This window comes from Neoarius graeffei, chromosome 5, assembly GCF_027579695.1.
Source record: "Neoarius graeffei isolate fNeoGra1 chromosome 5, fNeoGra1.pri, whole genome shotgun sequence".
Taxonomy (NCBI): domain Eukaryota; kingdom Metazoa; phylum Chordata; class Actinopteri; order Siluriformes; family Ariidae; genus Neoarius; species Neoarius graeffei.
The window spans coordinates 14,830,284-14,858,023 of record NC_083573.1 but is presented as its reverse complement, the minus strand read 5'-3'; the positions used below and the strand labels follow the sequence as shown (position 1 = coordinate 14,858,023).

The following is a 27,740-nucleotide window of genomic DNA, read 5'->3' as shown; positions in this document are numbered from 1 at the left end:
CTACTCCGAGCTTCTCCCGAGTGACTGTGCTTCTCACCCTCTCTCTAAGGGAGCGCCCAGCTACCCTGCGAAGGAAACTCATGTCAGCTGTCTTGTTCTTTCGGTCATTACCCAAAGCTCATGACCATAGGTGAGAGTCGGAACGTAGAGTGACCGGTAAATCGAGAGCTTCGGCTTTCGCTCAGCTCCTTCACCACGACAGACCGGTAAAGCGACCGCATCACTGCGGAGGCTGCACCGATCCGCCTGTCGACTTCATGCTCTATCCTTCCCTCACTCGTGAACGAGAACCTGGAGATACTTAGGGTGTTTTCACACCTGGTCCCCTTTAAAGGAACCAAACTCGGTCCTCTTTAAGTGGACCAAAAAGTGGACCAACAGAAAAAGAACTCAGTTCTTTTTGTGTTCACACTGAATTTATTACAAAGAGGACTGGGTTCTCTTTCTGGTCCAGTTAAGCTTTGATGGGGCCTCAGTCCTCTTTCTGTTCACACCAGGTCCTCTAGAGCCCTCAGACCCCCAGTGCACGGAATTCTGGGTAATTTTCTCTTGAATCAAAATGTCTGCTGCCATGCTTGCCCTGCTGTATTCTTTGATCAAAATAGTGCGGATTAAGGAAAAATTTATTCCAGCGGCTGTAGTAAGTTCCAAAAGGAAGTGGAGTTTCCCTGCTACAGTCATGTGACCAACTACGGCAAACGAAGAAGGTTAAACTACAGTGAAAAAGGCGAAGTGAACCCGGTGCGCTTTTTGCTCACAATGTGCGGATTAGGCGAACCATACCGTTGATTTTTAGCGAACCGTACTGAGACCACCTCCTGAGATGGTCTCAGTTCGGTTCCCTTTAAAGGGGTCTGGGTACGGTTGGAGTGTTCACATATGCGCAAAAAATGCTGAGTCATCGATCTGAGTTCGGTTAGATGGCTGAAAGGGACCAAGTGTGAAAACACCCTTAAACTCCTCCACTTAAGGCAGGACTTCACCAACCTGGAGACGGAAAGCCACCCTTTTCCGATCGAGAACCATGGCCTCTGACTTGGAGGTGCTGATTCTCGTCCCAGCCAGTAGCTTTCGGTCCACTAAAGAAAAATAATTGGGTGTCGGGGGGAAATTCTTTTCACGACCCAAACTTGAAAAATCTGAAACGCAGTCTACCTTTAAGATCATGCAAATAGTGTGTAAAGCGTCAACGAAAACGCTGGATACTTTGAAGAATCTAAAACAGGAAAATGTTTAACACTCTTGCTCCCCACTTAACTCATGTTATTTCATAGTTTTGATGTTTAAAAAAAAAAAATCATTAAAATACAGAAAACCTATGAATGAGTACTTTTGACTGGTACTGTGTACATGTTCATCTACACGGAAACTGTTTACAAACCACTAAGTCAACTTTTAGAAAACACACCCATGGAGCTGGCTACATGCAATTTTCAGATTTTTTTTTTGAAAGCACCAATGTCTTAAAAGTTTCTTAAGTGGTAGCAAGAACACCATTTTAATGAATGGGTCGTACCCTTCTAAAACCTCTGTGCCTCATCACTTCCTCTCCATTGCCCATGAGTGAACTGTTCAAAAGGAAATGGTTACACAGGAAACCACAACGTTCCTAAGGTGAGTGTGTGTGTTGGGGCATTACCATGGCTTCAAACTACAGGGACGGGGGAATAAAATATTTACGCAAATAAAAACATTTTATCGAGCATTTTGTTGAGCAAGGTTCTGCTGCTTCTCACACTCAGCTGTATTATGCACAACGGAAAAAAGGAGAAGGGTGTGGTTCAGTCGAGGATGACTAATGTGCCTTTTCAAGATGGGCTTTACACTTTCACCTCAGGGAAAAATAAACCTTAAAAATGATATGCTTCTGAACAACTACAACCACGACCTTGCAAGCACCTTTTTATACACGTTAAACACATTTAACTGAAACAGCTGCTTTCTAACATGCCGATCTAGCTCTAGAACATGCTCTCCTGCTCAGCAAATGAGATCATGGAGGGACTGAGTGAATGGCTTACAGTTTTTCTCGTCTCCCACGGCTACCTCGGCTAAGTAGCGGTAGTAATCGCCTTTCATTTTCAAGTAGAAGACTTTACTTTCAGCTGGGGTTGCCTTCGGGATCAGATATTTGTCCAGAAGACCCTGAGAAAGAGAGACACAGACAGAGGAAGGAAGAAGTGAACACAACATATTCAAATAACACCCAACGTGTCCCATGTTATCAGTATGAAAGCTATTTATACATGTTTAAAAAAAAAAAAAAAAACCCACCCACCCCTGACAGACACCATGTCATGATCTGTTAAAAATTGTGGTTTGTGAACCATCACATACCACCACCCCCACCAAACATCAGCTTTTAATTTTGCATGTTACTGAACAGAGCAACCAAAGAAATTTCAAAACATAACCTCAAAGAACACCACAGACCACTTAGGCCAACAGATTCCAAACAATTTTCATAACGTGCTTTTACCAACAAAACGTGAGCAATTATTTAAAAACACATACTTTATGCATTTAAAAAAAAAAAAAACCACCCAGTACATCACCTCTGCCACTGTCAGTATTTAAAATGTGCAATAAACAGACAGCTGAGAGTTTAAATATATTTAAATACTGAACACATTATCTGAGTGATTCAAGTTTGTGCTTTTATTGCACTTCTGTTTGCATTTTGTGTATAGCTACGGAACAGCGGTTTGACAGCTTTGAGCAGGTACGAGATAACGGCATCTGAAGTCTTTCCCTTTTTTTTTTAAAGATTAAAAAATGCATGCTTTTTCAAATGCATCGTTTCAGCTGTTCATGTGTGCTCACCTTATCTGAATTTTGGCTCCTTTTTCTGAGGCATTTTCTTAGTGGTTAAATTAAATATCTTTGGGTTTCTGCTAATAATCTCGGCTTTGTTGCATATTTTGCAAACATGCCTTGCTTGACCCGAGTTTGTACTCTGTAGCCCTGGTACTGTGTCGCTAAACAAACCGAGGTTGAAGTACAAGCTAAAGGAGCTGCTTACTCTTGGCTATTTGTTATAGGAATCTGACCAGCCACAGGAAAGTTTGAGGTGTCCTGATGCACACATCACTGTACAACGAACATCTGGTGACTCAGTCAGTCCGGTTAACTGGGGGGGGGGGGAATTAAATACCCATGCACGGCCCTACAAACTATACTGAATTGCTGCAGAATGGGCACGCATTACAGAAAGGACTAAATAAACTTGGACATTTGTTTATTCGGCTCCATTCACATCACAAGATGGGTGATGGGATCACAAGTACAGACGCACTGATCTGATCCAGCAACAAAGGACCAACTGAATCATTACCCCAGCTGGAAAATATGCAAATCATGCATCACTGAACTTCATAGTTTCATTCATTGTCTCATCTCTTGGTTACGAGTTTCGTTCGCAGACCACTTGGTTAAAACGTCTGAAACCGTCTCTACAAGCAACAGCAGCAAATTTAACATCGCAACCCAAGGACACTTTAAAAAGTAATGCCATGAGACAGAAAGAGAAGCAAATCGACCAAGTGAAAACAGGGCTCGGCATTAGCACTTACCCGATGGCCCGGCGGTGTTTTTTACGTCTTTCGGGCCAGTTCGGGCCACTAAATTTGGCCAAACAGTGGCCCGGGCGGGCCAGTACGTTCTCGATACAAATTAAATTTTATTACTCATATTTTACCCAGAATTGTGAAGAAATTGTTCGTAAAATGCACCTTTTCGATACGAGGTCCGACATCTTTGTGTGTGTCATCCTCCACTCCGCCCCGCGGCAGGAGTGTGTCGTCTTCGTGCATCTTCGGAAATGTTCGACTTCATTTTGAACTCGGCAGCCAATCAGAGCGCGCGACATCACGGTCGGTCTACAACTCGCCAAATCGTAAAACAGCATTTCAACACACGCGCTTTAGCTTCAGATGGTGTAAAATCGTTCAGACTTTGTATATTAATATCAATTTCAGGATACACTGCCAAGAAATATGGCTACACATGTATCAACTTTTAGTGATTCAAGAATTAAGTATAAAATGTTGGTTGCCATGACTGAAATAGAACAGATAAAATAATGTGGTAAATTAGATCTGATCCCATATATTATATTATTCAAATATCCAAAGATAATGAAATTATCAAAATAGCCAAACTAGGTTTACATTAGTTCATTACAACAAAAATAACTATTCTGACCCTCTCTGGTACAACCAGACCATGCTAAACCCAGTATACCCCCAGTTGCTAGGGAATCTGCTGTTGCCATGGCAACGGTTTATGCAAATGAGCTGAATTTGCAAAAATTTACTACTAGTTCCTCCAAGAGCATATCCTGAAAATTTGGTGTTTATATCTTGTCTTACGAAAAAAAAAAAAAAAAACAAACATTTCACCCCTTTTTGGCTCACCTGAGCATACCTGTTAATTAGCTAATTAACAGGTAATTAGGGTTATAAAATCACCCCCAAGCAGGTAAGGCTTTGCAAAAATCTCACTAGATTATTCCCCAAAGTCCACCCTTTCAGGAAAATGTATGGTTTGTCAGTGATTCTCATGATATTTTATTAATTAAGAAATAAAACTTCTTCATGGGCAATAAAAATGCCCATTTAAATCCAGCATGATGGTTAGTATGCCACCCTCACCTTTCATCCAGACTTGGGACTGGCCTGTGTGTGTCTTGTGGCTATTATATAAAGGTGTATTTAAAAAGTTGATTGTACCTCTATTTCTATAAGAATATCTACAGTGGTGAGAATTCAATATCTACAATGTTGAGAATATATGAGCCAAAGTTGAAACCATGACAAAAAAGGAAAATGTCTACATCACACAGGGTGGGTTACAGGCAAAGCTAATTCTATAAACAAGTTAGTTGCATGGTGAGGCAAAACTTAGCTTATTCTAAAACTTATACAATTAACGTAAAACAGTAATCAACAGCATGTGTTAAATGAACAAAGAACAAAGGAAATTTTTAAATGTAACGAAGAAATTGATAGAACAAGAAATGCAAACAATAAAATATAAATGTGAACAAACAATAAAGATATAATAATGTTAGCAAAATATGAAATCTTATTTTCATTAATTTCACCTTAAAATGCACCAGAATGCACGAATATGAATTGAAAAATCAATTTTCCAGGGGAGGGCCCCCAGACCCCCTTCTTTGTGCAAGCACCTGTGGTGCTTGCAGCGGCTGCCTGCGGCAGCTGTGGTTCAGGTACCGCGTGCATTCGGGCCACCACATTTTCCATTTGGGCCAGTAACTTTTCAATTCCACTGGCCCACCAGTGGTAAATGCTTAATGTCTAGGCCTGAAACAACCAATAGGAGAATGACGAGTGGGACAGTTCTACCCCAAACTAAATGCAGTGCACGACCTAGAGCTCGGCAATATGGCCTAAAAAAAAAAATCTTTTTTTTCACAAAAAAAAAAAAAAAACTATTTTAATCGATTTCCCCCCCCCACTAAAAACTGCCTTCCACCGCACCCCATTCTTATCATAAGGCGTACAGTTCGGAAATGTGTCAGGGATGGTTGCTTGCTTTACTTTGGATGGTGCGCTCGTGCTGCGGCCGTTTTAATTCCGCTGGGAGTAGCACTTCTCACGCTCTGCTGCATGCTTCTGTTTAAGGTGTTGGAATAAATTCGTCGTGCTGCTTCCTTTGGAAGCAACAGTTTTCAAACACACCTTACAACGAGGACTTGTTTGGTCTGCGTCCGACGCTGCAAAACCGAACCAATTCCAGATGACAAAAGGAAGTTACTCCTTTCTTGGGCACAAATTGCGGCTTTCCCCCAATGTTGTTTGTGTGTGTCTATGGCAAGCATGCGGGAGGAGGGCTACAGCGTCAGTGCATCGAAAGTTAAAACCGAGAGAAAACCGATTTTCATAAAAACACATCGTCCTTAACTGTAAATTCGAATTAATTGATAAAATCGATTCATCGCCCAGCTCTAGCACGACCACACAGTTAACATGTTTGACGCAAAATTAACAACGTTAAGACTCTATATTTACCAGCAGCCATGGTTTAGAACTGTCGGTTTCATATAACAAGTTGAAACTTAAACAAATCCACAATAAAAGATTCAAGTACCCCCATTAAAAAGAACTTGCACTTAAATTTGCCGTCATCACATGACAAAGCAGGATTGACCTTTTCACCCTTGACACACAGTAGAGCGTGCAGAAAAGTGACTCAGCTCAGTGTCACCGGTCACACTGTACCACATCCAAGTCACTGACAATACAGCTGGGACACTATGAGCATGTCAATTACTGGATTACTGGAGACTGACTACTGAGAGTCAACAAGCCTTCAGTTGTGTTTACTGGAGCACAAAGTCTGCAAACACCGTCCTTCCAACTGAGAAAACGTGTCCGAGTGCACAAATGTTCTCATTCTTAACTAATCTGCGCTTGTAGAAAAACAGTGACCAGAGCTTTTTTTCATTTTCGTCCAAGCACCAGGACAGAGAAACGGATTCACGTAAGGCAGGCTTGTGCTGGTCCTTACCCCCACACACTTTCGATGGAAGCAGGTTATGGAGCACTTGCATGTGACATCACAGCCGATCCAGATTGTGACAGACGCCATCTTGTCGGTCAAACGCCATATTCCGCCTTCTACTTCTGGTTCTACTTCTGCTTTTACTTCTACCTTTTCTTCTGGAAAACCCTACTATATACAATCCTACTACAACGGCTGCGGCTACAAGCTCTCCCTACCTGTGCACGTTTATGTTTTTTGTGTGTATTTTTGCGTGTTGTTCGTCTGTACCGGACTTCAATATCCACTACAACCGTATGGACTTACTGGACATTGGTTTCCAGCAGAAAATGACGGTTTGTAGCGATTTCCATCGCATGCACAACATTCCGGACGAGATAGCGAGACCAGCGGGGTCTCCGTGGATTGTTATCGGAAGCAAAGCGAAGGAGGCGGCGTCGGGAGCGGAAGCAAAAGCGAGGCTGCAGAGCCGGCCTGTTGACTAAGCTCAGAAAACAGCCACTCAAACCTCCACTGCCAAGCCTCTACCTCTCCAACGCCAGATCCATGTAAACAAGACGGACGATTTGGAATTACAGCTGGAATTACCTTATTCTATTCTATAATCGGCTGGTCAGTGCTATACTCAATACTTAAGTGACTTACCCATCCATTGAGGATTATTGTTTACAAGATGCCACATCTGAGTCGCTGACAAATCCTGAATTTCTGTAAAGATAACTGTGCGAGATTTATAAGCATGCAGTGCTTCACCACTGAACAGCGAGGGAAAGTTAATGAGGTAATTATACACGTCCGGGTATTCCGCTGGCAGTTCAAAATCCGGTCGTGAAAACTCCGTCCGGTAAGCCATAAGGGTCAGAAATCTGTAGATCGTTTATTTTAGACATGTATCTAGTTATCTGTTCATTAGAAAAATGAGCCATGTAGTCCGTCGGTTGAAATTGATCCATTCTGTACACGAGTGCAGCAGTATTCAGCGGTGTTTTTGACCGACAAGATGGCGGTTGTGTACTTTCCGGTCACGTGACTGCAAGATCTCCATACCCATAATGTGCATCCTGTCAGGTCAGGGCGCAGCAAACTAGCCAGAACCTCGGTATGTTGAGGTCTTCCAGGCCAAGTGACCAAAACTGCCTGCAGATGCTGTGCAGTACCGCTGACCTAAAGCACAGATACCATCTTCACTAACATTTCAGGGTGACCCATGACAGCTTTCATGGCTACTCTAACAGCCTGCCATTCAGACTCGCATTGTACTTCGCCTGTCCCAACAGACACTTAATAATAACCATAAAAGTTAAATTTATATCACACCTTTCTCATACCCAAGGTCACTTTACAATTATAAGGGGGAGGAATCCACCAAATAAAAGGTCAGGATGTCATTCCAAATGGTGTAGTAGCCACAGTCCCACCAAAAGGTGCATGAAAACAAGTCCCACACCGCCTGCATAGCCACCGGGCAACACCACGACACGCACAAAAGCACCGCCACACAGAGTGCTGGACAAACCTGATGTTATGAGCAACAAGCTCACTGCAGTCCATAGCGAGGAGCACAGGAATCACCCACAGCAAACTAAGGCCTGGAGGGAACCGACGCCCAAAAACTGGGTCCAGAGCTACACCACAACCGGTGGACAAAAAATAAAATAAAAACTACACAAACACACAGAAAAAGTAAAAATAAAAAAGCTCCAGTGAGAAGCGGCATCCAGAACACGCATGGCGTACCCTCAACCAGAAACCCTTAGGCAGCTGGGCCATAGAAGGTTCACGCTGCATGCTGCACGCTACACGTTCACGTGAAGAACCGGACCCTGGGCCATTAAACTTCAACTTTTCTCAGTAGTCGTCCATTTTATCTCCCTAGACCCGTTCTGATTGGCTGGCGCGGCGGTGACCTTGGGGTCGTGCATGCATTGACTGGAATTTCCATCTTCACGCCTAGAAAAAAGTGTGCATGTTCATTTCTCGCTTCACGCGTGAAGTGTGCAGCGTGCAACGTGAACGCCGTTCTATGGCCCAGAGCAAGTCATGCTACGTTTGTCCACTTTTCTTTACACGCGTGTAGCGTGCAGCATGCAGCGTGAACCTTCTATGGCCCAGCTGCCTTACTTCGTCCTCTTCCCATCTCCCATGATGTGGACAAGGGGTTGGGTTTATGAGAGACCAGACATGCAGCCAATGTCACTAATCAGTAAATTCAAGCTTCACGACAACAATTAACAAAAAGGTGCCAATACTAGCATGCGTGTGGGGGGATAAATAAATAAACCAACCTCAAGTGCAAACTAGTGGAGGAGCTCCGCCCCCCCACAGATGTACACTGAACAGGAAGAGAACAAAGCAAGTGTCTCACTTCTCAATAAGCAGCTCCTCCACTTTTTAACCAACCAGTCCCACACACGTTTTCTTTTGTCTCAAGACTGATGCAAATGAAATTCACTTATACGATCAACACAAAGTGAAAGTAATCGCTACAAGAAACAAGTGTGTATTCACATCCTGCCCCCTTTCCCCTTCAGTCAATTGGCTGTTCCACTTCAATGTTTTTCTCTTTAGCTGAACAACCAGAACAGTATTAGTTTTTATACATCACTAGCAACGAGTCAAAAATCATAAATGCTACTGCAGGACAGGTAAAGCACCCTAAAGCCATCAATACACACACTGAAGGGAATGATGAGGTTGGAATGAAACAAAAAGAAAAATCTGTTCTCATGATGATAAAATTATCCTAAAAGGTTCGATAATATTCGCAAAAAAAAAAAAATTTGAAAACACACCCAATGTGAATACAGAAACATGTCCACAAGCACCGGCGGTTTTCTCCGCCTACACAGACGGTCTGCACTTGTCTTTCAATGTTTAAGTGATGTACATATTTTCGCTACAAATCTAATTATTCCAGGGTTCTCCACGGATTGAAAATATAGGGGGGTGGGGGTCAATCGGATGACCTTGAAACAAATTTGCATAAATTTACGTATGTCATTTGCATAAAATTTGCCAGGTTATATCCTCACAGTTTTATAGGCAATATCACACTTGCCGCACCAACTTTGAACTTTTTCGCTACGTTCACACTGCAAGGCTTAATGCTCAATTCCGATTTTTTTGTGAGGTCGTTCACATTAACAAATATATGCGACTTGTATGTGATCCTCAGTATGAACGAAAAGCGACCTAAAAGTGTTCTGCATGTGCATTGCAGGATACGACGATGTCACACGCAGTGAGCATGGCCAGTGTTTACGGAAGCAACCTAAAGTTTCCTGTGTATGACAGTAGCCAGCATGGAATACCTGGCGATGATGCAGTTGTTGTTGCGACGGAGCCAGAACATGCACAATAGCCTGATGTTAAGGAGGAGGTTGAGAAGGAAGAGGGCAAGGGTTTTGGCTCAGGCGTTCTGCGGGGTAGTGACTGCAACCTCCGTTCAAAGGAACGTGTCATGCGCCATGTTTTTGTAACTTTTTTTGAGAGACCCGCCGCCTACTTCAGCGCAGAATAGTGACGTTTGTGGCTTGTTGATGACGTGCAAGTCGGATGAATGCGACCTGGCGGTTCAGACTGAAGTCGCATATGAAAAGACCCGGATAGGAATCGGAATTAGGACCACATATCCAAACGGCCTGGGTCGGATTTGAAAAATAATCGGATCTGTGTCGTTCATATTGTCAATAAAAGATCGGATACAGGTCACATATGGGCGAAAAAAATCGGATTTGAGTCACTTCAGCCTGCAGTGTGAACCTAGTGCAAGTTTTTATCCTTTATTTCTCTGCTGACAATAACAATCAATCACTTATCTCGAACTTGGTGTCGATTCACACGTTATTATAAAGGCGTGTTATCTCCCGGTGCAAGAACAATGTGTCAAAAACGCCGAAGTGTGAAACGCTTTTCTTAGACTATAATCGTAGGGCTGAACGATTTTAAGAAAAAATTGAATTGCGATTTTTCTGGCAGATATTGCGATTTCGACCACAATTTTTTCTTTAAATCAAGTTTCAGTGCAAATTAATTAATACAATGAATTCCATAAAGCTAATGCAAGAATGAAAACTGAGGTCAACAGATTTCAAATGTAGGCCTGTTTAACATTGAGTGCCTGAGGAACAAGTTATAATAACTTAAAAATAAAAAGATAGCCATCTTTCTTCAGTAAACTTTTGCTTCTTTTACTTTTCCCATCTACAACATAGACATAAAAAAGGCTGATCAATGGCTCAGCATCATCAAAATATTGCACTTTTGTAAAAGAATGTACATAAGCATTATAAATTATAACTAGAGCCAACAATTCCCCTGTGGGAAATTGAGAGTGATGCAGTGCACGTAGCAGTCGCTATTGCAGGAGCTGAGCTGTACTGTGTGAATGTATGATTTGCCCTGATGCTACAAGCCTGTGTCTCTCAGAGCGAGAAGCCCCTCCCTCCCTCGTGTGTGTGAGAGAGCGCGAGCAGCCCCTCCCCCACCCACCGACAGAGAGAAAGCGCAGTTTTTCCTCAGAGCGCTCCCTCCAAACAACGGGGATTTACACGAAAACGGAAGGAGATATTCACAAAATTCTTTCACACCGAGTGCCACAAGGCTCTCCTGAACACACAGATGTATTTTTTTTTGTCTGTAGTGTAAAAAATGACAATTTATTGACGAAACAAAACATGAGTCAGTTTAGGAGCACTGAGAAAAACCGCGGCTTTGACGATCCCAAAATCGTGTTGTCTGAGATCGCGATTTTCGGTCGAAAACGATAGATCGTTCAGCCCTAATCGTCAGACTGACTAAACTAATAGCTGGTAAATGAGTTTCACACTCTGGTGTTGTCGCGTTGTCGGTACTCCAACAGAGAAAGGCTATCTGTCACAAAGAAAACAAAGGGACGTCTCTTCCTTTTGTAAAGGGGCGGCAGAAATTAAACGGGGGCGGGAATCACAGAAAGGGGGGCGGCCTGCACCTCTAAAACCCCTCGTGGAGAACCCTGTATTCCACCACAAAACTCTTCAATTCAGGTCTAGCATAGCTGGAAGCGACGCCATATTTGTTGATCGACTCTCGTGCTCCGATTGGCTGAGCCGGACCACGTGACCATGCCGTAGCATATGTAGTTATGCTACCGAGCCAGGCAGCGTACTACAGAGGGTAGCTGAGAAAGCCAAGCACGCATACACCTGGAAGGAAATTTCATACAGATTTTGCCAGTATTTTACAAGGGAATGGTTAGTAATTTATTAGCCGAGTGCATCAGAAAGCATGCAAGCTTAGATAATTTTTTTTTTTTGGGGGGGGGTTGATGCATCCAGAACCCCCTAACCATCAGCATGCCTTTGGCGTGCCACAGCAACCTCGCCACTGCAAATTCCAGAGCTGCCTCTTAATCGTTTTTAAGCTGGCTACTTCAGATTTTCTGGAAAACCACAAAATAAATAAAACAAAAAAGTGAACGCTCTTTGTTACCTATATGCTGAATACATTTTAGCATCACATCTTTATCAAGCCAATAACGAGCATAATAAAAGCATGATAATCTGGAGTTTCAGAAACGAAGAACTTAACCCACTGTAGCAGAGAAACCTGCCCTATAATCAGCAACCACCACCCAATCATGAGAGCTTTTCTTAATGGCTGAAGGGCCGAACTCATTCAGGCCAATGCCTTCGAAAAGGCTTTCACCTCTCACAATCAATCAGACAGTGTGCATACTCTCACTCCTGAGCAGCTGCTCAACGTCCATTCGTTTCTTTCAAACTAAGCAGGCTCTTAAATACTACTTTATTAACCCAATATTGATTTCTCTCCAAAATGAGAAACACACAGTCGTTGGTTAGTTTCTTCCCCCCCATTTCACTATTTTTTTCATCATGGTAAAAATGAGGGTCCAGGCTTAAATACAATTCCAAAGCAGAACACACTAAATGAATTGCAGGACTGTCCTTTCAGCAAATGGGACTCCAAACAGAATTCCTGGTACGCTTTTGTATGTTCATAGTTGCATAGCATCAGGTAGTTTTGTTCGTCTGGTGCCATGTAAGCAAAAAACATAGGCATCAAAGAACCCAGCAAGAACCTTAAAACAATTTCAAATCGTAAGGATGCGGATACACACATACCACGCGTTTACATGTAAAGATTTTAGCACATTATGAGCAAGCTGTTGAGATTAGGGCTGTGCGATGTCCCCTTAATTGGCATCGACGATGTTTACAGTGCAAACATTGTGATGGACGATCATATCGTGGGCGGGCGGGCGGGATTTTAATACCACGTTATTAAATATATTATTATTATTAAAAGTATTATATATACTCATCCGAGGCTTTGGCACGTAAAGAAAAAAAAAGCGCTCGGTGATGTGGAATATTTGGCCTTGATAACGGATATGTGGTCCAGCTGCAACATGATGCCCTATATGTCAGCTACCGTACATTATGTGGACCGAGAGTGGGCAATGCAGTCCAAATGCCTGCAGACGAGTTTCATGCCAGAGACACATTCAGCGGACAATTTAGAAGACGCATTGCGCGAGACACTTGCCGAATGGAAAATAGAGGAGAAAAAGATCGCCTGTATAACAACGGGGCGAATATTGTCACAGCGTTCAGGCAATTGAAATGGCCGTGGTTAAGTTGTTTTGGGCACAATTTGAACCTGGCCATAACCAACTCGCTTGCGCAACAGAGGGCCAGTACAGACCGAGCGTTTGGAGTTTGCCGAGCAGTCAACACTGTGTTTGCACACAGCTGGCTTCGGAGAAATGAGCTGCGCAAAGCGCAGGTGGAAACGAACCTCCCCGAGCACTCACTGATCACGGTAAGATATTAATCTGCTCTAACAATGAAAGACTAGTATTCAAACTATGAGAAGAAACTTCACTTAAGCTATTACTCATTGTTTATTTACACCATATCAATTGAAGATGCGTTTCGGCCTTTAGTGCGCACTTGAACGCGCTAATTTTTCCAATTTATTAGTGTTTGAATTATTGCACCAGCTTTTAAAATCATGATTTAATATTGTTTTGTTTTGTTTTTACTGTCTTTACATTTATCAGAATCACCTTCATTCTTCCATTTGGTTTGACATTATGGCTTAGAGTGGACCATTTTGAGTCTGAAAGTAGGCCTATTTACCAGATTAAAGTTATTTGACTTCTGCCGAAGTCTGCGCTTCACTGCCGTTTGATAAGGTGCAATATTTCCCGACTGAAGTCGTTAATAGTGGCTATTTGTTTGAACAACATGATGAATTTTACATTAAAAGTATAGTGTAGGCTAAAAAATGAAGTCAAAATTTATTATTAGTAGCATACTGTATTTGTGTAACCACATGTTATGTTCACTAGCACGTCCCTGCACCATAGCCTACGTGAACAAGCGGTAATAGGATATTACTTTATAATGATTTATATAATTATGTATTTATATATATGTTATATATTTATATATTAAACAAAACTAACTAACCTAACAAAAAACTAACTTTTTAGGTTAAATAGGCCCAGATGATACCGTATATATGCATGTTTATGACAGGAGGGGGCGTGGTATCACGATGGTGGCTCTCCATCGTGATGGATGACCACCATCGTCGATGGACGATGGCATCGTCTATCGGCACAGCCCTAGTTGAGATGCCTCTTAAACTGATGGTTTGGAGCCAATCTTCATTTGTGATTTGTAAAGGGATCTAAGGTTCTGCACATACAGGGAATGGAGTATTAGTGGCAACGTCACTATAACAACAAGGAGGGTGAGAGTTCAGACAGTGTGTTCAGCTTTTCAATCGCGCCGCTTGCGTTTGTTTTTTCATCGAAACAAAACCTCATCCAAGCATCGTTACTGACAGGGAGAAGAATTTATGACCACATTGAGATTGTTTTGTATTTTATATCTGAGCGTTCCAGGATAAGGTTGGTGAAAACATGAAACAACCAGAATGTTTTTCATCCGTAAAATGCCTTTACTCATCTTCGAATGTTAGGAACGTTAAAATGCCACCGCCTGGGAAATAACTGCGCAAGAAACCTGACAGTTATCGCATACAAATGTTTGATGCTCAATGAACCTTTGGCAGCATCTTTGAGCAAGCTAAAATACAGACAGACGGGATTGTTGATGTACATGAGGTCTAAACAGGAGCCACAGGTGGAATTCATTACTCCTCCTCATGTAATAATACACCATAACCCTGTTGTAACGAACACTTTGGGGAGCGTTCAAACAGTTTGTTATCCTGAAACGGACCAACTTATCACACCAAACACTCACGCAGTTAGTAAAAGTACATGTGGCAGCGAGGGCGTGGTCAAGCATCAGCAGTGAACGATGGAATCAGGTTGAACCAGCAGGTAACGTGAGGAGTTACACCCGTGTTGAAATTACTGGCTGTCTATTAACATGCATCTTTCAGATGGCCAGTAACAAGAAAGCGAGCAGAGTTGCCCAACACATGTGCACAGGTGCCTGTGAGCAAAACCTAAAGTCACTGAAAAGTGAAAGATAAATAAAAAAAACCACACTATGACCGGTCACGCCTGTCTCCCAGTTGCTCGCTGCCCCAGCACACAAGCCGTGACAGAACGATATGAGTATCCCATCAGTTTCACTTGCAATCTTTGATTGCTTTTTCCGAGTACTTAAATGTCAGTCACGATCCGAAACCATGAACAGAGCCAAAGGATCACGAATGGAGGCGATGATTTCTTCGTCAGTTATGGAAATGACGGAGGTTACCGTTGACTGACTCCGTTTTTTTTTTTTTTTAACACTTCACTATTCAGTTCATTCACGTGTTGCAAATCACCAGGATGGCAGTGTAATGTTTTATTTGCAGTAGCAAAAACAATAACATGCCAATATTTGTCTCATTCTACACAAATGCTTTAGGTCCTATTCCTCCCCCGTCTCTTTGGACAGCACGATAATCGACTACAGACCCTGAACGGGACGCTGCATAAGAGACCGTTAAGCATGCAACGATATATCATGTGACAATCATGATACAGATTGCTGACTATCTGAAAATCAATGAAATAAATAAATCACAGCAATTAAGAGGTTGTGCAGTCTTAGTTTTTCCGAGCTCCAATTGTGTTGCTAAGACAGCAGAGGGCGTCATAACGTATTCCCGCTGCTGCACGCGCATCACCACCCTAGGCAGAAGTAACGGTTCTAATGCTGCAAAAACACAATAGACCTAAAATGGGAAACAGCTGTTGTGTGATTGACTGTACAAACATATTTAACAAAAAATAAATAAATTGGAGCTGAAAGTGACAGAAAAGAAAATGGAGGTCGTACAAATGTTCATAAAGCTGGACAGCCTTTCAATTTCATAAAACCGATGAAATTTGGTCATTGTGATGCATGTTTATTTCTGTAAGAACTCACAAAATATCAGGCCATTCTGTGGCTGGGAAGTTAATGTGAATGCATTCCTGAGCAAATAATGCGCAGGAAATCGCTTGCTTCGCACAGTCAAGCAGACAGAGGAAGTCGGTGTGTGCGCGCGCACATGCGCAGGTTTATCTTTGACTGTGTACTGAGTTACATCATCGTCGCTAAATGAACAGCTGATCACACCGAGCTGCTCACTGACCGCCGATATTTATTAGTTTGGTCCTGCGTTTCCTTTCCTTCGTATATAACGTTTTTTTCTTCTCGCTTTCTTTGTTACTGTAGTCGGTCGTTCGTTTCAATCGCATGCTCACGTCCTCCATTTTCCTCTACCGTTTCAAATTTGTATCCCACAATGCTTTGCGTGAACAGGGAAAGCCCACCACATGACGCATCTTCTATTGGGTCATGGTGAAGCAGGAAAAAAAAAAAAAAAAGAGAATTTAGGGCCACGTGGCCCTAAATTTTTTTTTTTAATAAAATTGGAAGTCTGTGATTTGAATTCAGTAGCTTTCAGTTCACTAAAAAAAAAAAATAACGGTGTCAGGAAAATGATTTTTGTAACCTACACTTGAAAAATTGGAAAGGCAGTCTACCTTTAAATCAAAAAGGCCTATTTGTTAACTTTTATTTTTAATATAACTAATTTTTAATTAACGGGCTATTTTATTCCAACCTTTTAAAAAAAAAAAAAAAAAAAAAATTGTGGGTAAATTTGTTGGTCCAAAAAAAAAAAAGTTTCCTTAAATTTAACAAAAGCAAGATTTACAGTTGATCAAGAGGAGGAACACAGTGCATTTTTGGGTAATAACTTTTTCCCCAAAAAAATATTTTGGGGAAATCCAATTCTACAGTTTCTTTACAGTCCGAGATAAACGGACCGGCTTATTTCTGTCAACATGGAATGGATCCATAGACATTATGAGCTCATCAGAGGCAAAAACAAGTGGTTTTCTTCGACCAATACATTTGCGCTGAAGAACTACATCGTACAGCCGGTTTGCCATTTTGTGCATGCGGAGCAGAGCCCCATACTTAGATTACAGTAATGCATCAACCAGATTTTTGATGGCCTTGACCGTACGATGGCCATGCATTTGAATGAACGTGCTTATGAGCATGTACCACCACAGGGAACAAATTTCATGCTGCATTTTACGTTCATGAAGACTGAGTGGATAAATCAATAGAAAAGTCACGATATGTAGGTCCACATGATGGTGGACATTACATTTAGCCAGTGCTTCCCAAACTACTGCGTTTCCTTTCCTTTGCAACATCACGCCTTTTCTTCTCGCTTTCCGTTACTGTAGTTGGCCTTTCACATTTCATTTCGCGTCCTCCATTTTTCTCTCCTGTTTCAAATTTGTCTCCCACAATGCCTTGCGTGAACAGGGAAAGCCCACCACGTGACACATACCGTAGTATCTTATGGTCATGGTGAAGCAGGAGAAAAAAACAAAACAAAACAGAATTTAGGGCCATGTGGCCCTAAATTCATTAATTGTTCCATTTAAAAAAAAAAAAAGAAAACCTAATAAAATTGGAAGCCTGTGATTCGAATTCAGTAGCTTTTTGGTCCACTAAACAAAAATAATTGGGTGTCGGAGAAAATTCTTTTTATGACCGACACCTGAAAAATCTGAAAGGTAGTCTACCTTTAATTGTGCATCGCTCGTCCAATTAGCACGGTATACCCTTCTCTCACATCAGCTATGAACTTGGGTCAAGTTCAGGGCCGTGAGTTTGCATGGACTGGATTGATTCCCTGCTCAAAGGCTACAAAGCACATGCGTGTGGATTCTAGCTTTATACTGTAAGGCTAAATTGTAACGGCGGCGGCGGTTTAATGGGTAGCAGCAGGTTACTAAGCGCATCAGTCAATAAATTAAGTGTAGCAGGGCTGCTATGCTACGATGCTTTAAGGGAAAACCCCGTCACGTAAAGCTTTTCACCATTTTCAGGGATGTGATTTGGGGCTGGTGAAATTATCTGAAAATTTTAGGCGGGGGTCTGGGGGCCACAGGCCCCCAGCTGGTCCAGGGCAGCGCCCTGGTGGGGGGACAAGGGGGGAAGCCCCCCGAAGCTCCTGGGTTTTTCTGACTTAAAAATTTTACTAAAATGGCAAGCAAAACACACAAGAAAAAAAACTTGTCATGATTAACAAATTCAAGCCAATTTAACGGTCAACATGCAACTCTGACACACACGCTCACTCTCTCACACACACACACTCACTCACTCCCCCCCCCCCCCCCCCAAAGAACCAGCGCGAGCAGGGCCTGCTAGCCTTGGGACGTAATTCGTCTCGAAGCGAGCCGCGGCGCTCCGCTTAGGTTTCGTTTCTATCCCGACTTTGGACGCTCGTAGCTCGGGCAGGGGAGGTCCCAGTATCCCCAAACTTGACAGCCAGAGACCTCTGCCCTCTCCCCAAAGAACGAAATCGCTGAACAAATGTCTCACAGTTATGTCCAACGTCTGTAGCAACCTCTTTCTCCAACCATTCCCAGCGGAACTTGTTTTTCACTATTCTGTCGATTTCTTTAACTCGATTTGCATCTTCACGCTCGATCATGGAGGCTGCCATCTTTCAACTCTTTGTTTGAAGTGAGCTTACGTACAGCTAACAAGCACGTTCATTGGTTGTTACAGAGCGATGGGCCAATCACGTACCTCGTTTCATCTCAATGACGTAATTGCGTAAATGACGTAATTACGTCAATGAGATGAAACGAGGTACGTGATTGGCCCATCGCTTTGTAACAACCAATGAACGTGCTCGCTTCAAACAAAGAGTTGAAAGATGGCAGCCTCCGTGATCGAGGCATAAAGATGCAAATCCGAGGCTGCCATCTTTCAAACAAAGTCGGAACGAATAGGATACCAATGTGGATTTGAGGGAAAAATCGGAAACTTTTTTTTTTTCAAGTTTTGAGGTGAAAAAAGCGGAATTCCGCGAATTCGCGGAAAAATCACATCCCTGCATTTTGTACTGTGATTGCCCACAGGAATCACTTTTTTTTTGGGTGTTCCTACCAGTTATTTAGGTGTGACATTACAATACCCATTTTGCATCTTACTAAAAACTTTAAAATAAGCAAAATTATCTACCAATACAAAAAATATAAAGCTTAAAAATAGTAAAATACATCTATAAACAGGCTGAATGATCTTATATTTGGTTTATTGTAATATTATAGGAAACGGTAGATAAATGTGACTGGATTCATCACGAAGATGCCATTTTTGCAGTGTGGGTAAGAATCGAGTTCTTGCACATTTTCAAACTACAAATGCCAAATTTATCGGAAATGAACATCGACCCCAAACATCGTTTATCGGTGTCCTTGATTCGTAATGATCGATACTGGCCCAGAGAATGGGGAGACACACGACCCATATCGGTCGATCCCTCGTACTCTCACCTGAGACACTCCCCCCACCGAGGACACTCGTGTCTGGGACAAATGAGATCGAGGCTAATCTGATAGGCTTGGCTAAAGAATCTGTGCTCATGAGCACGAATTAGAGTAATGTCTTATGAAGATCACTCTCCATTACTTTGGAATGAATAAATGGGTATCCCGATACACTGCCATCTGTCCATTCTTGAGTACTATTAAGCCATATTAGGCATGTACTTATAGGCAGCCATGTTATATGCAAAAAATAAAACATGCTGTTAAAAGAAAATGATCACACCCCAGAGTGCCTCATTTCTCTTATACCACAGTAAATTACCAAAAATTAATGACTGAACCACACACTGCACTTTATCCATGTATAGTTACATTTAGCAATGTGGAACTTCAATGAAACAACTTAAATTCCTGTTACCACTTATGTTATAGAAGCAACATGTTCCTTCACCACCAATTCTTCTGTCTTTTGAAGCTAATTTTTATTTATTTTAAGCAGCAGCTTGTCATGTTACTAGAAAAAAAAACTGGAAAGAAACTCTGAAGACTTGACTTTCGGGTGGCATGGTGGTGTAGTGGTTAGCGCTGTCGCCTCACAGCAAGAAGGTCCGGGTTCGAGCCCCGTGGCCGGCGAGGGCCTTTCTGTGCGGAGTTTGCATGTTCTCCCCGCGTCCGCGTGGGTTTCCTCCGGGTGCTCCGGTTTCCCCCACAGTCCAAAGACATGCAGGTTAGGTTAACTGGTGACTCTAAATTGACCGTAGGTGTGAATGTGAGTGTGAATGGTTGTCTGTGTCTATGTGTCAGCCCTGTGATGACCTGGCGACTTGTCCAGGGTGTACCCCGCCTTTCGCCCTTAGTCAGCTGGGATAGGCTCCAGCTTGCCTGCGACCCTGTAGAACAGGATAAAGCAGCTAGAGATAAGACGAGACTTTCATGGTGGAAAACATATTCCTTCCATAAATTATATTATGCCGAGGACATCTCTTCATAGAAAGTTTTACCGTGTCAATGATAGGTTTTTCCTTTATTTAATAACAGCACTTTTGTGATCCATACAAATCCATGTGCATGTTGTTACTACCATGCCACCTTACAGCCAGAGCTACTTTTACAGAAAATCAAACACCTACAGACCAATCGGATTCATCAGCACTGTGTTGGACCACAATATTCAACATGCAAATTATCTTTATCAATAATTTTCATGTGTTCCATTGGCTAGTGTTAAACAGGGCTAATTAGCTAGCTAGTTATATTGTATTCTTCAATACAAAAGCTAACTCCATTTATAAAACAATTTACTTGCATTTTTACCAGGGCTTTGAACCAGAATTTTTTTTCCTATTGGTTCGTTCCGAACAGAAACGGAGTTTTAACGTTTCCGGTTTTGGGTTCCACCATTAAATAGACGTTCCCGAACCGGTTAGAACAAAAAAAATTTCGTTCCCGGAACGGTTAATTACGTTCCCTGTCAGCTGTTTAACAAATGGCTATAAAATTATGTCTCTGTCTCATCCAGCTTAAGCCAAATGTAGGCCAATTCTATTACAACCTTAATTAAATAAAACAAGAAATAATTCAAAACAATTATTTCAAATGTTGGTGACTTGGATTCTCAGTATGTCTTCCCATCTACACAAACAGAAAAAGTGCCAAAAATGAAAGATAATTCGTTTAGTGTGTTACCAAAGGCTAGTCAGGCCCTATGCATTGATAGGCTAACAGAGGTTAACGTCATTTAATGTTCGCGAGCCTCTCATTAACGTGGACAAATATATTGATAGTGTTTGAAATTGACGTTTTTGAATAACGATAGACTGCAATATTTACCTCTTATTTAAGATGTGGAGACGTGATAGTAGTCCACCCTCCCGCTCTCTCCATTCAGTCAGCGAACGTCACACAGGAAGTGAACCCCAGCGGGTCATAGAAACTTGCGCAGGAGAAGAATGACTTTTTTTATTTGTAGGCTACGGAAACTTTGAGGAACGAAATAAAAACCGGTACTAACCGGTTACCATTATTTCTAATAAACGTTTCTGTTCCGGAGCATAAAAAATAAAGTTTCTGGTTTCGTTTCTGTTCCATGTGAAATAGAAAAAGTTCCCGGTTTTCGTTTTCGTTCCTTGAACCGGTTCAAAGCCCTGGTTTTTACCCAATAATCTGCACTGTGACACATCCAAAAAAACAAACAAAAAAACACAGATCAAGATTAAATACCTTATCAAAAAACTATAGTTTTAAAAACAGCAAAAATGTTTGAGCACTTTTCATAGAATAATGCAACATGAGCACTCGCCTAATTAGTATGCATGCAAAAACACTCAATTAATGTTATGAAGGAAAACATTTTTGTCACGAAGTACAATACGGGAAAAAAAGAAAGAACTTGCCACCCTTACCAGCACATCATTACAGATCTCCTTCAGCTCCTTCTCGATCTTCTCACGATACTCCTTGGCCATCAGCTGCTTCTTCTCACTGCCTTCGGTCTTTTGCTCGATGCTGGAGACGACTCTCCAGGAGGAGCGGCGTGCGCCCACGACGTTCTTGTAGGCCACCGAGAGCAGGTTGCGCTCCTCGTTGGAAAGCTCGTTGCCGCCCTCCGTCACTGCTTTCATGGCGGTAGCCATGTCGTCGTAACGCTCGGCCTGCTCGGCAAGCTTGGCTTTCTGCACCAGATCAAGTGTGTCCATGGCTGCTCAGAGCTAGAAGGAAATTTACACACGCTTATTTCACTCAGCTTTCTGATTTACTCATCTTGAAGAACATCATGTGTTAGTTAGACCAAGCTTAAATGGAGTAATCACTGATATCATGGACGTGTCAAAATATAATGACCCTTGCTCCATTTTGGAGGTTATGATTAAGTCAATTTTGTTTGAAGATTCCCAGAAATGTAATGAACCTATGCAATCTATGTAAATGTACATAATAAGCAGTGTAATCTGATAGATCAAGTCAAGATATTTAAAAAAAAAAAAAGAAATTTAACACGTCCCAAGGGTCACTTTTGACCAGGTTAGGTGATCTATAAAGACACAGACCAATGCCCTATTCATTTGCATGCTATTCGCATATCTGCCCCGACTCACCAACTCATGAACAAACTGAATGCTGGCGTAATAAATTCACTAGTAAATTAAAGTAACATCAGGCCAGTGAGTAGTCACACATGCTGATCCAGTTTATTGCGTCCCATGAGATATTCTTTCAAAAGATCTGATATCAGAGAGACGATGAGATCATCTCCGAGCCAAAGCATTTATAATGAAGGCTGTTAAACACGCGTTTCTTTATAATGGACTTCAATTCCATTTATGCTTAACATTCTCTTATTTCCTCTTGCACCGAGACACATACTGGGCATTTTCTGTACATTTCATATTCTGTCATAACCGACAAAAAGGATTGCCTCAGTGACCGGATTAATTTAGGCTGCATCCCAAATGGTTGAGAATTCCCTACACAAGTGTCCTATATCGGGAATGAAATAATGGCTCCTGCGATCTGTACAGTACATGAGTCTTTTACTATACAGCGCACAATACATGTACAATAAAAAGCTATTTGTGAGCCGCTGATTTGCAACATCCAACATCGTATGGCATTCAAAGTTAGACCCTTAAACCAGACTCATTTACTAGAACAACTTTTACAATGTTATTCAATTCTTTAATATGCCGAGGACAGAAAAGCAAGGCATTGTGGTGATACGTGTCAAATAAAAGTGATGTCAATATTGCCATAATTTATCAAACTGCCCTGTATCAGTGTGTTTTCATTTATTTAATTGCTCTTTGTAAAGCAATACTGCAAGTATTTTGTTTCTATTAATAATGCTAGAGCGGTGGCTACAATTAGACACCTTTTCAGATTTACCAAGAAAAAATTTCATATAAAAGTGAGTTTCAGTTCCAACAGTTATTACTGGTTAATTAAATCAACCGGAAGACGACCTCCCCATCACCCTTTGATCTCGTCATCTGATGACAACTCGTTACCTGAGATGGATTTTTTATTTATTTATTTTTCTAACACGATCAGCAACTTGAGGAAAAACCCGGACGTCATCAATGCAGGTAAGCATGATGGAAAGATCATGGACATGTTTTTACCGATCAAATTTCACCGATATTCCTTGTCGAGACCTACACTGTTTCTTACACTTTCATTTGACAGTCGCCATTTTGTATCTAAACATGCATTTGAGAAGGCACGTGAGGTGTCAATAATAGTGATCACTTTCACCAGTGTCCACCATTATCCACACCCTGTGGAATTAAAGGAGAACTGAAGGCAAAATTTTTTTACTATCAAAATTCTCTCTCATTTGATTAAATATAGGAATGCATTTCTGACAGCTATTTTGTCACTGCTTTCACAAGTTATGAGTGTTTGAAACATGCTCTGTAATACATCAGTCCATATGTCAAAGCAATGGCTGTAAACGAGATTTCTTGAGACCTGTGTGAGACATCGTAGGACAGAAGTAAAACGTATAGCGGAAATCAAACTGACCAACATCTGCTAACGTTGTCAAAAGACGCGTGCTTTCAAATGCTGATGTAATCAAGCCAGAAGTTTTGTTTGTTTTGACAGCAATCAGGAAAGTTTGAAAAAAGTAGGCAGTAATCGTCATTTGAACTCGTTTTTGTGCAATAATTCGTTTGGAAAACAGTTTTCAAAACGGCAGCACTGATACCTGGCTGACACTTCACATTTTGAAATCTCGCACAAGTCTCATGAAAAAAAAAAAAGAAAGCACATCTTTATTCATCACACACGTGAAATTTCCTCTCTGCATTTAACCCATCTGAAGCAGTGAAAAAACACACGTGAGCAATGAGCACACACACACGCATGCATACATACCCAGAGCAGTGGGCAGCCATGCTAACAGCGCCCGGGAAGCAGTTGGGAGTGAGGTGCCTCACTCAAGGGCACCTCAGCCCAAGGCCGTCCCATATTAGCCTAACCTGCATGTCTTTGGACTGTGGGGGAAACCGGAGCACCCGCAGGAAACCCACGCAGACACGGGGAGAACATACAAACTCCACACAGAAAGGCCCTTGCCGGCCAGTGGGTTCGAACCCAGAACCTTCTTGCTGTGAGGCGACTGTGCTAACCACTAAACCACCGTGCCGCCCAAGATCGTGCGGATAAGCGACGCCTGCCGTGGACTAAACAAACTAAATTCAACATGACTAAAAACCAAATAGGCTGATAAGTATAATATTTAATTGCAATTAGTTGCCAATAGGAGTCACGATATAAGGTTACTAAAACCAAAAACATAATTGAATAACGTTCATTAAGAAATAAATGAAGTTTAAAAATGACTTCAGTTCTCCTTTAAGTGACATTTACATGTGTTATGGATCGATCTTTGTGTAACATTGTTGAAGTAGATGAAGTACTTTTAAAAAAATAAATGAGCTGTGATTTATATTTTTTTCTGATTGATAACAGAATGAAATGTTTATAGAGCATTTGGAATCCTATTGCAGTAAATTGAATTAAACCAGAAATAAATTCCTAGCATATAAATACTAATTTTTCTATTCCAGTCAAAATTTTGTTGTTGTAAATATCTACCACATATTACAATATCATGAGACATTTTATATTTTGCTTCGAGGAACGACATGCGACCTTTGACCTGGATTTTCATGTGGTTACAATGTCAATTCCCTGTAGACATTTATTGGTAAACTATAAAACGCCGAACTAATACAAACAACGAATGATTAACTAAATGTGATCTACGAAAATATTTAGAAAGTCGAACAAAGATTTTCTGACACAGGTTAAACAATCAATTCATTTGTTTACAAACCTTAGAATTATTTACGTGAAACATCGACATCGATATATTTATACAAAAGATATTTTGGACTAAATAGAAGTCTATGGAAAATACATTTTAAATAGAAAACATGCCTTGTTAACTTAATGCCACGTACCGATTTTTTATTTTTTTTTAAATAATGTGGGTGTTGATGACTGAAACGGTGTTATGTGATCTGACACATGGGCAGCACGGTGTGGAGTTTGCATGTTCTTCCTGTGTCTGTGTGGGTTTCCTCCGGGTGCTCCGGTTTCCCCCACAATCCAAAGACATGCAGTTAGGTTGACGTGGGGCGGCCTTGGGCTGAGATGCCCTTGAGCGAGGTACCTGACCGCTCCCCGGGCGCTCTGGTATGGCTGCCCACTGCTCTAAGTGCTGTGCGTGTGTTTTCATTGCTTCAGATGGGTTAAATGCAGAGGATGAATTTCACTGTGCTTGAAGTATGCATGTGACGAATAAAGCCTTCTTCTAAGTAATCAGGAATCAACTCTTTCCAGTTCAAGTTATTCTTCACGTACAATTTAAAGTACTGAAAGCCTTTTCTACTTTTGCAATGGCCAAAACATTGTTAAGGTGTCGATAATTGTAGCTGACACTTACATCACAAACATATAATGAATAAAATATGGATTAAAAAAAATTAACTTACAGCGATTTGTATTGACAATAAAATATGCATTCTTTTATACTTCTTGCATAAAACCAGGGTCATCATATGTTCAGAAAATGCCTCCAGAATTAAAAAATAAATAAAAGTAGCAGTAATAGAGCGAGTGTGCAAAAGTGCGCATGCGCGAAACGGCTCAATCCGGTGGACAATCAGCACACTGGATTCCTGTTACATTTAACATCTTTCAGGAGTATCGAATAAATATGGCGTCCAATGTGTCCATCATCATTATTATTGACAGACTAGATTATTTTTAGACTCATCCTCAATCATTTTATATAAGACGACATTACAGGCCGGATAACAGAACCACAAGTACTGCGAATTAAACACAACACGCTAAAACACGTTTCATTGAATCAAGCATTTAAAAAGATGCACAAAAAAATGCAATATTTCGGAAGGAAAACGTCCTTCACAGGGAGCTTACAACCAACACACGAGGAAAAATGCGGATGTGCCTTTATTCCCCACCACACCCAGTTCTTCCCTCAGCTACTCATTGGCCCACTAGGTTTTTTTTTATTTTTATTATTACTCATTTATTTTAAACTCTACAGCGAACAAATACAGAAACTCGAAGCAAAAAAAAAAAATCTAATAATAAAAAGACGCCGAATCTGACTTGCGTTAGAAAAACTAGCTTAGCTTTGAGACAAACACACACATTACAAAGCTCCTCAGCGAAAAAGCGCTTCATATTCATTCGCTTTCATGTTATAGAATGCATTTTCGACGTGTACTCACACATTTAAGAGCATAAAATTGACTCCAGGGTGGGTTTATAAGCTTAGCTTAGCTAAAGCGTTATATTAGAAACATGATAATGGATGCTTTAGTGAGGGGTTTTTTCCCCCCTCAGCCTTAGCAGCGCGCGCGCGCTCGCTCACTCAAGTTTGACATGTCTGCTCCTGCCCATTTCAATTCATTCAAACTGAACTACCTCGTCAATATTACACATACTTTTTTTTGTTTGTTTGCGCCAAATTACTTATTCGGGAAATTATTTTATATCCTTTGTCAGGTGTTATGCTAAAGCATAGCCCAATTGCATTACTCTATCTATCTTGTTGCCAGGATGAGCTCGCGCCCTCACTGTTTCAGTGGGCTGTCGGTTCAGGTTTCCACAGAGAAATAAATATAATAAATTATTTTATATATATTCCAAAAAAAGGAAAAAAAAGACACCCAGTAATGCTAAATTATATCCGTAGCTAGTTACACGCTATTTTCACCACCAACCAGGTTAACCGAATCCGGTAGCTAAACCTAGCTAGCGGTTGTTGCTAATTTACGTGACATAATACAAATACAAGGACATTTCTATCACAGACGCAACGCCCAGTGCGGACATCAGAAAGAAATTAAGCTCTATAGATAATAAAAATATCTTACCTGAATGAGAGTGATGGATGAGGATGCTGTTGTTAAGCGAAAGCTGGCTAACTGCTGCGCACAGCTGATTCTCGTGGGGGTCAGTAGCGCTCGGTACGGGGTTTCCCTCCAATCACAGACCGGCCCCAGGGGCTGAGCGAAAGCCGGGCGCCATTACGTCAGCCGTAACCTCGGCAACGACTGATTTAGCAGCCTGTGTTTCTAGAATGGACTGTAGCTACAAGAGTGGTGAATAACACAGACTGGGCTTGTCTTTGTAATTAACATCCAACTAAAAAAATCCACATGAGTCTGACCAGCAGCAAGAACACAGGCTGAGCTGATGAAGCTAGATCATCTCTAACATCTGCTCAATTCTTTTCCATCTTTTCGACATCTCATCCCATCTCATCTCATTATCTCTAGCCGCTTTATCCTGTCCTACAGGGTCGCTGGAGCCTATCCCAGCTGACTACGGGCGAAAGGCGGGG

The 27,740-nt window shown here is 41.5% G+C and overlaps 1 protein-coding gene across 1 annotated transcript in view; it reads right to left on the bottom strand.

The window, feature by feature from the left end:
* ywhabl (tyrosine 3-monooxygenase/tryptophan 5-monooxygenase activation protein, beta polypeptide like) overlaps positions 1–27,382 on the bottom strand; it is a 48,373-nt gene extending 20,991 nt beyond the window's left edge. The window contains exons 1-3 of the mRNA XM_060921249.1: positions 27,271–27,382; positions 21,757–22,062; positions 2,022–2,145 (exon numbers count right to left, since the gene is read on the bottom strand). Coding sequence (XP_060777232.1) covers positions 2,022–2,145; positions 21,757–22,050 — 418 coding nt within the window. The 5' untranslated portion in view covers positions 22,051–22,062; positions 27,271–27,382. The remainder of the gene's footprint in view (positions 1–2,021; positions 2,146–21,756; positions 22,063–27,270) is intronic.
* Positions 27,383–27,740: the final 358 nt, after the last annotated feature.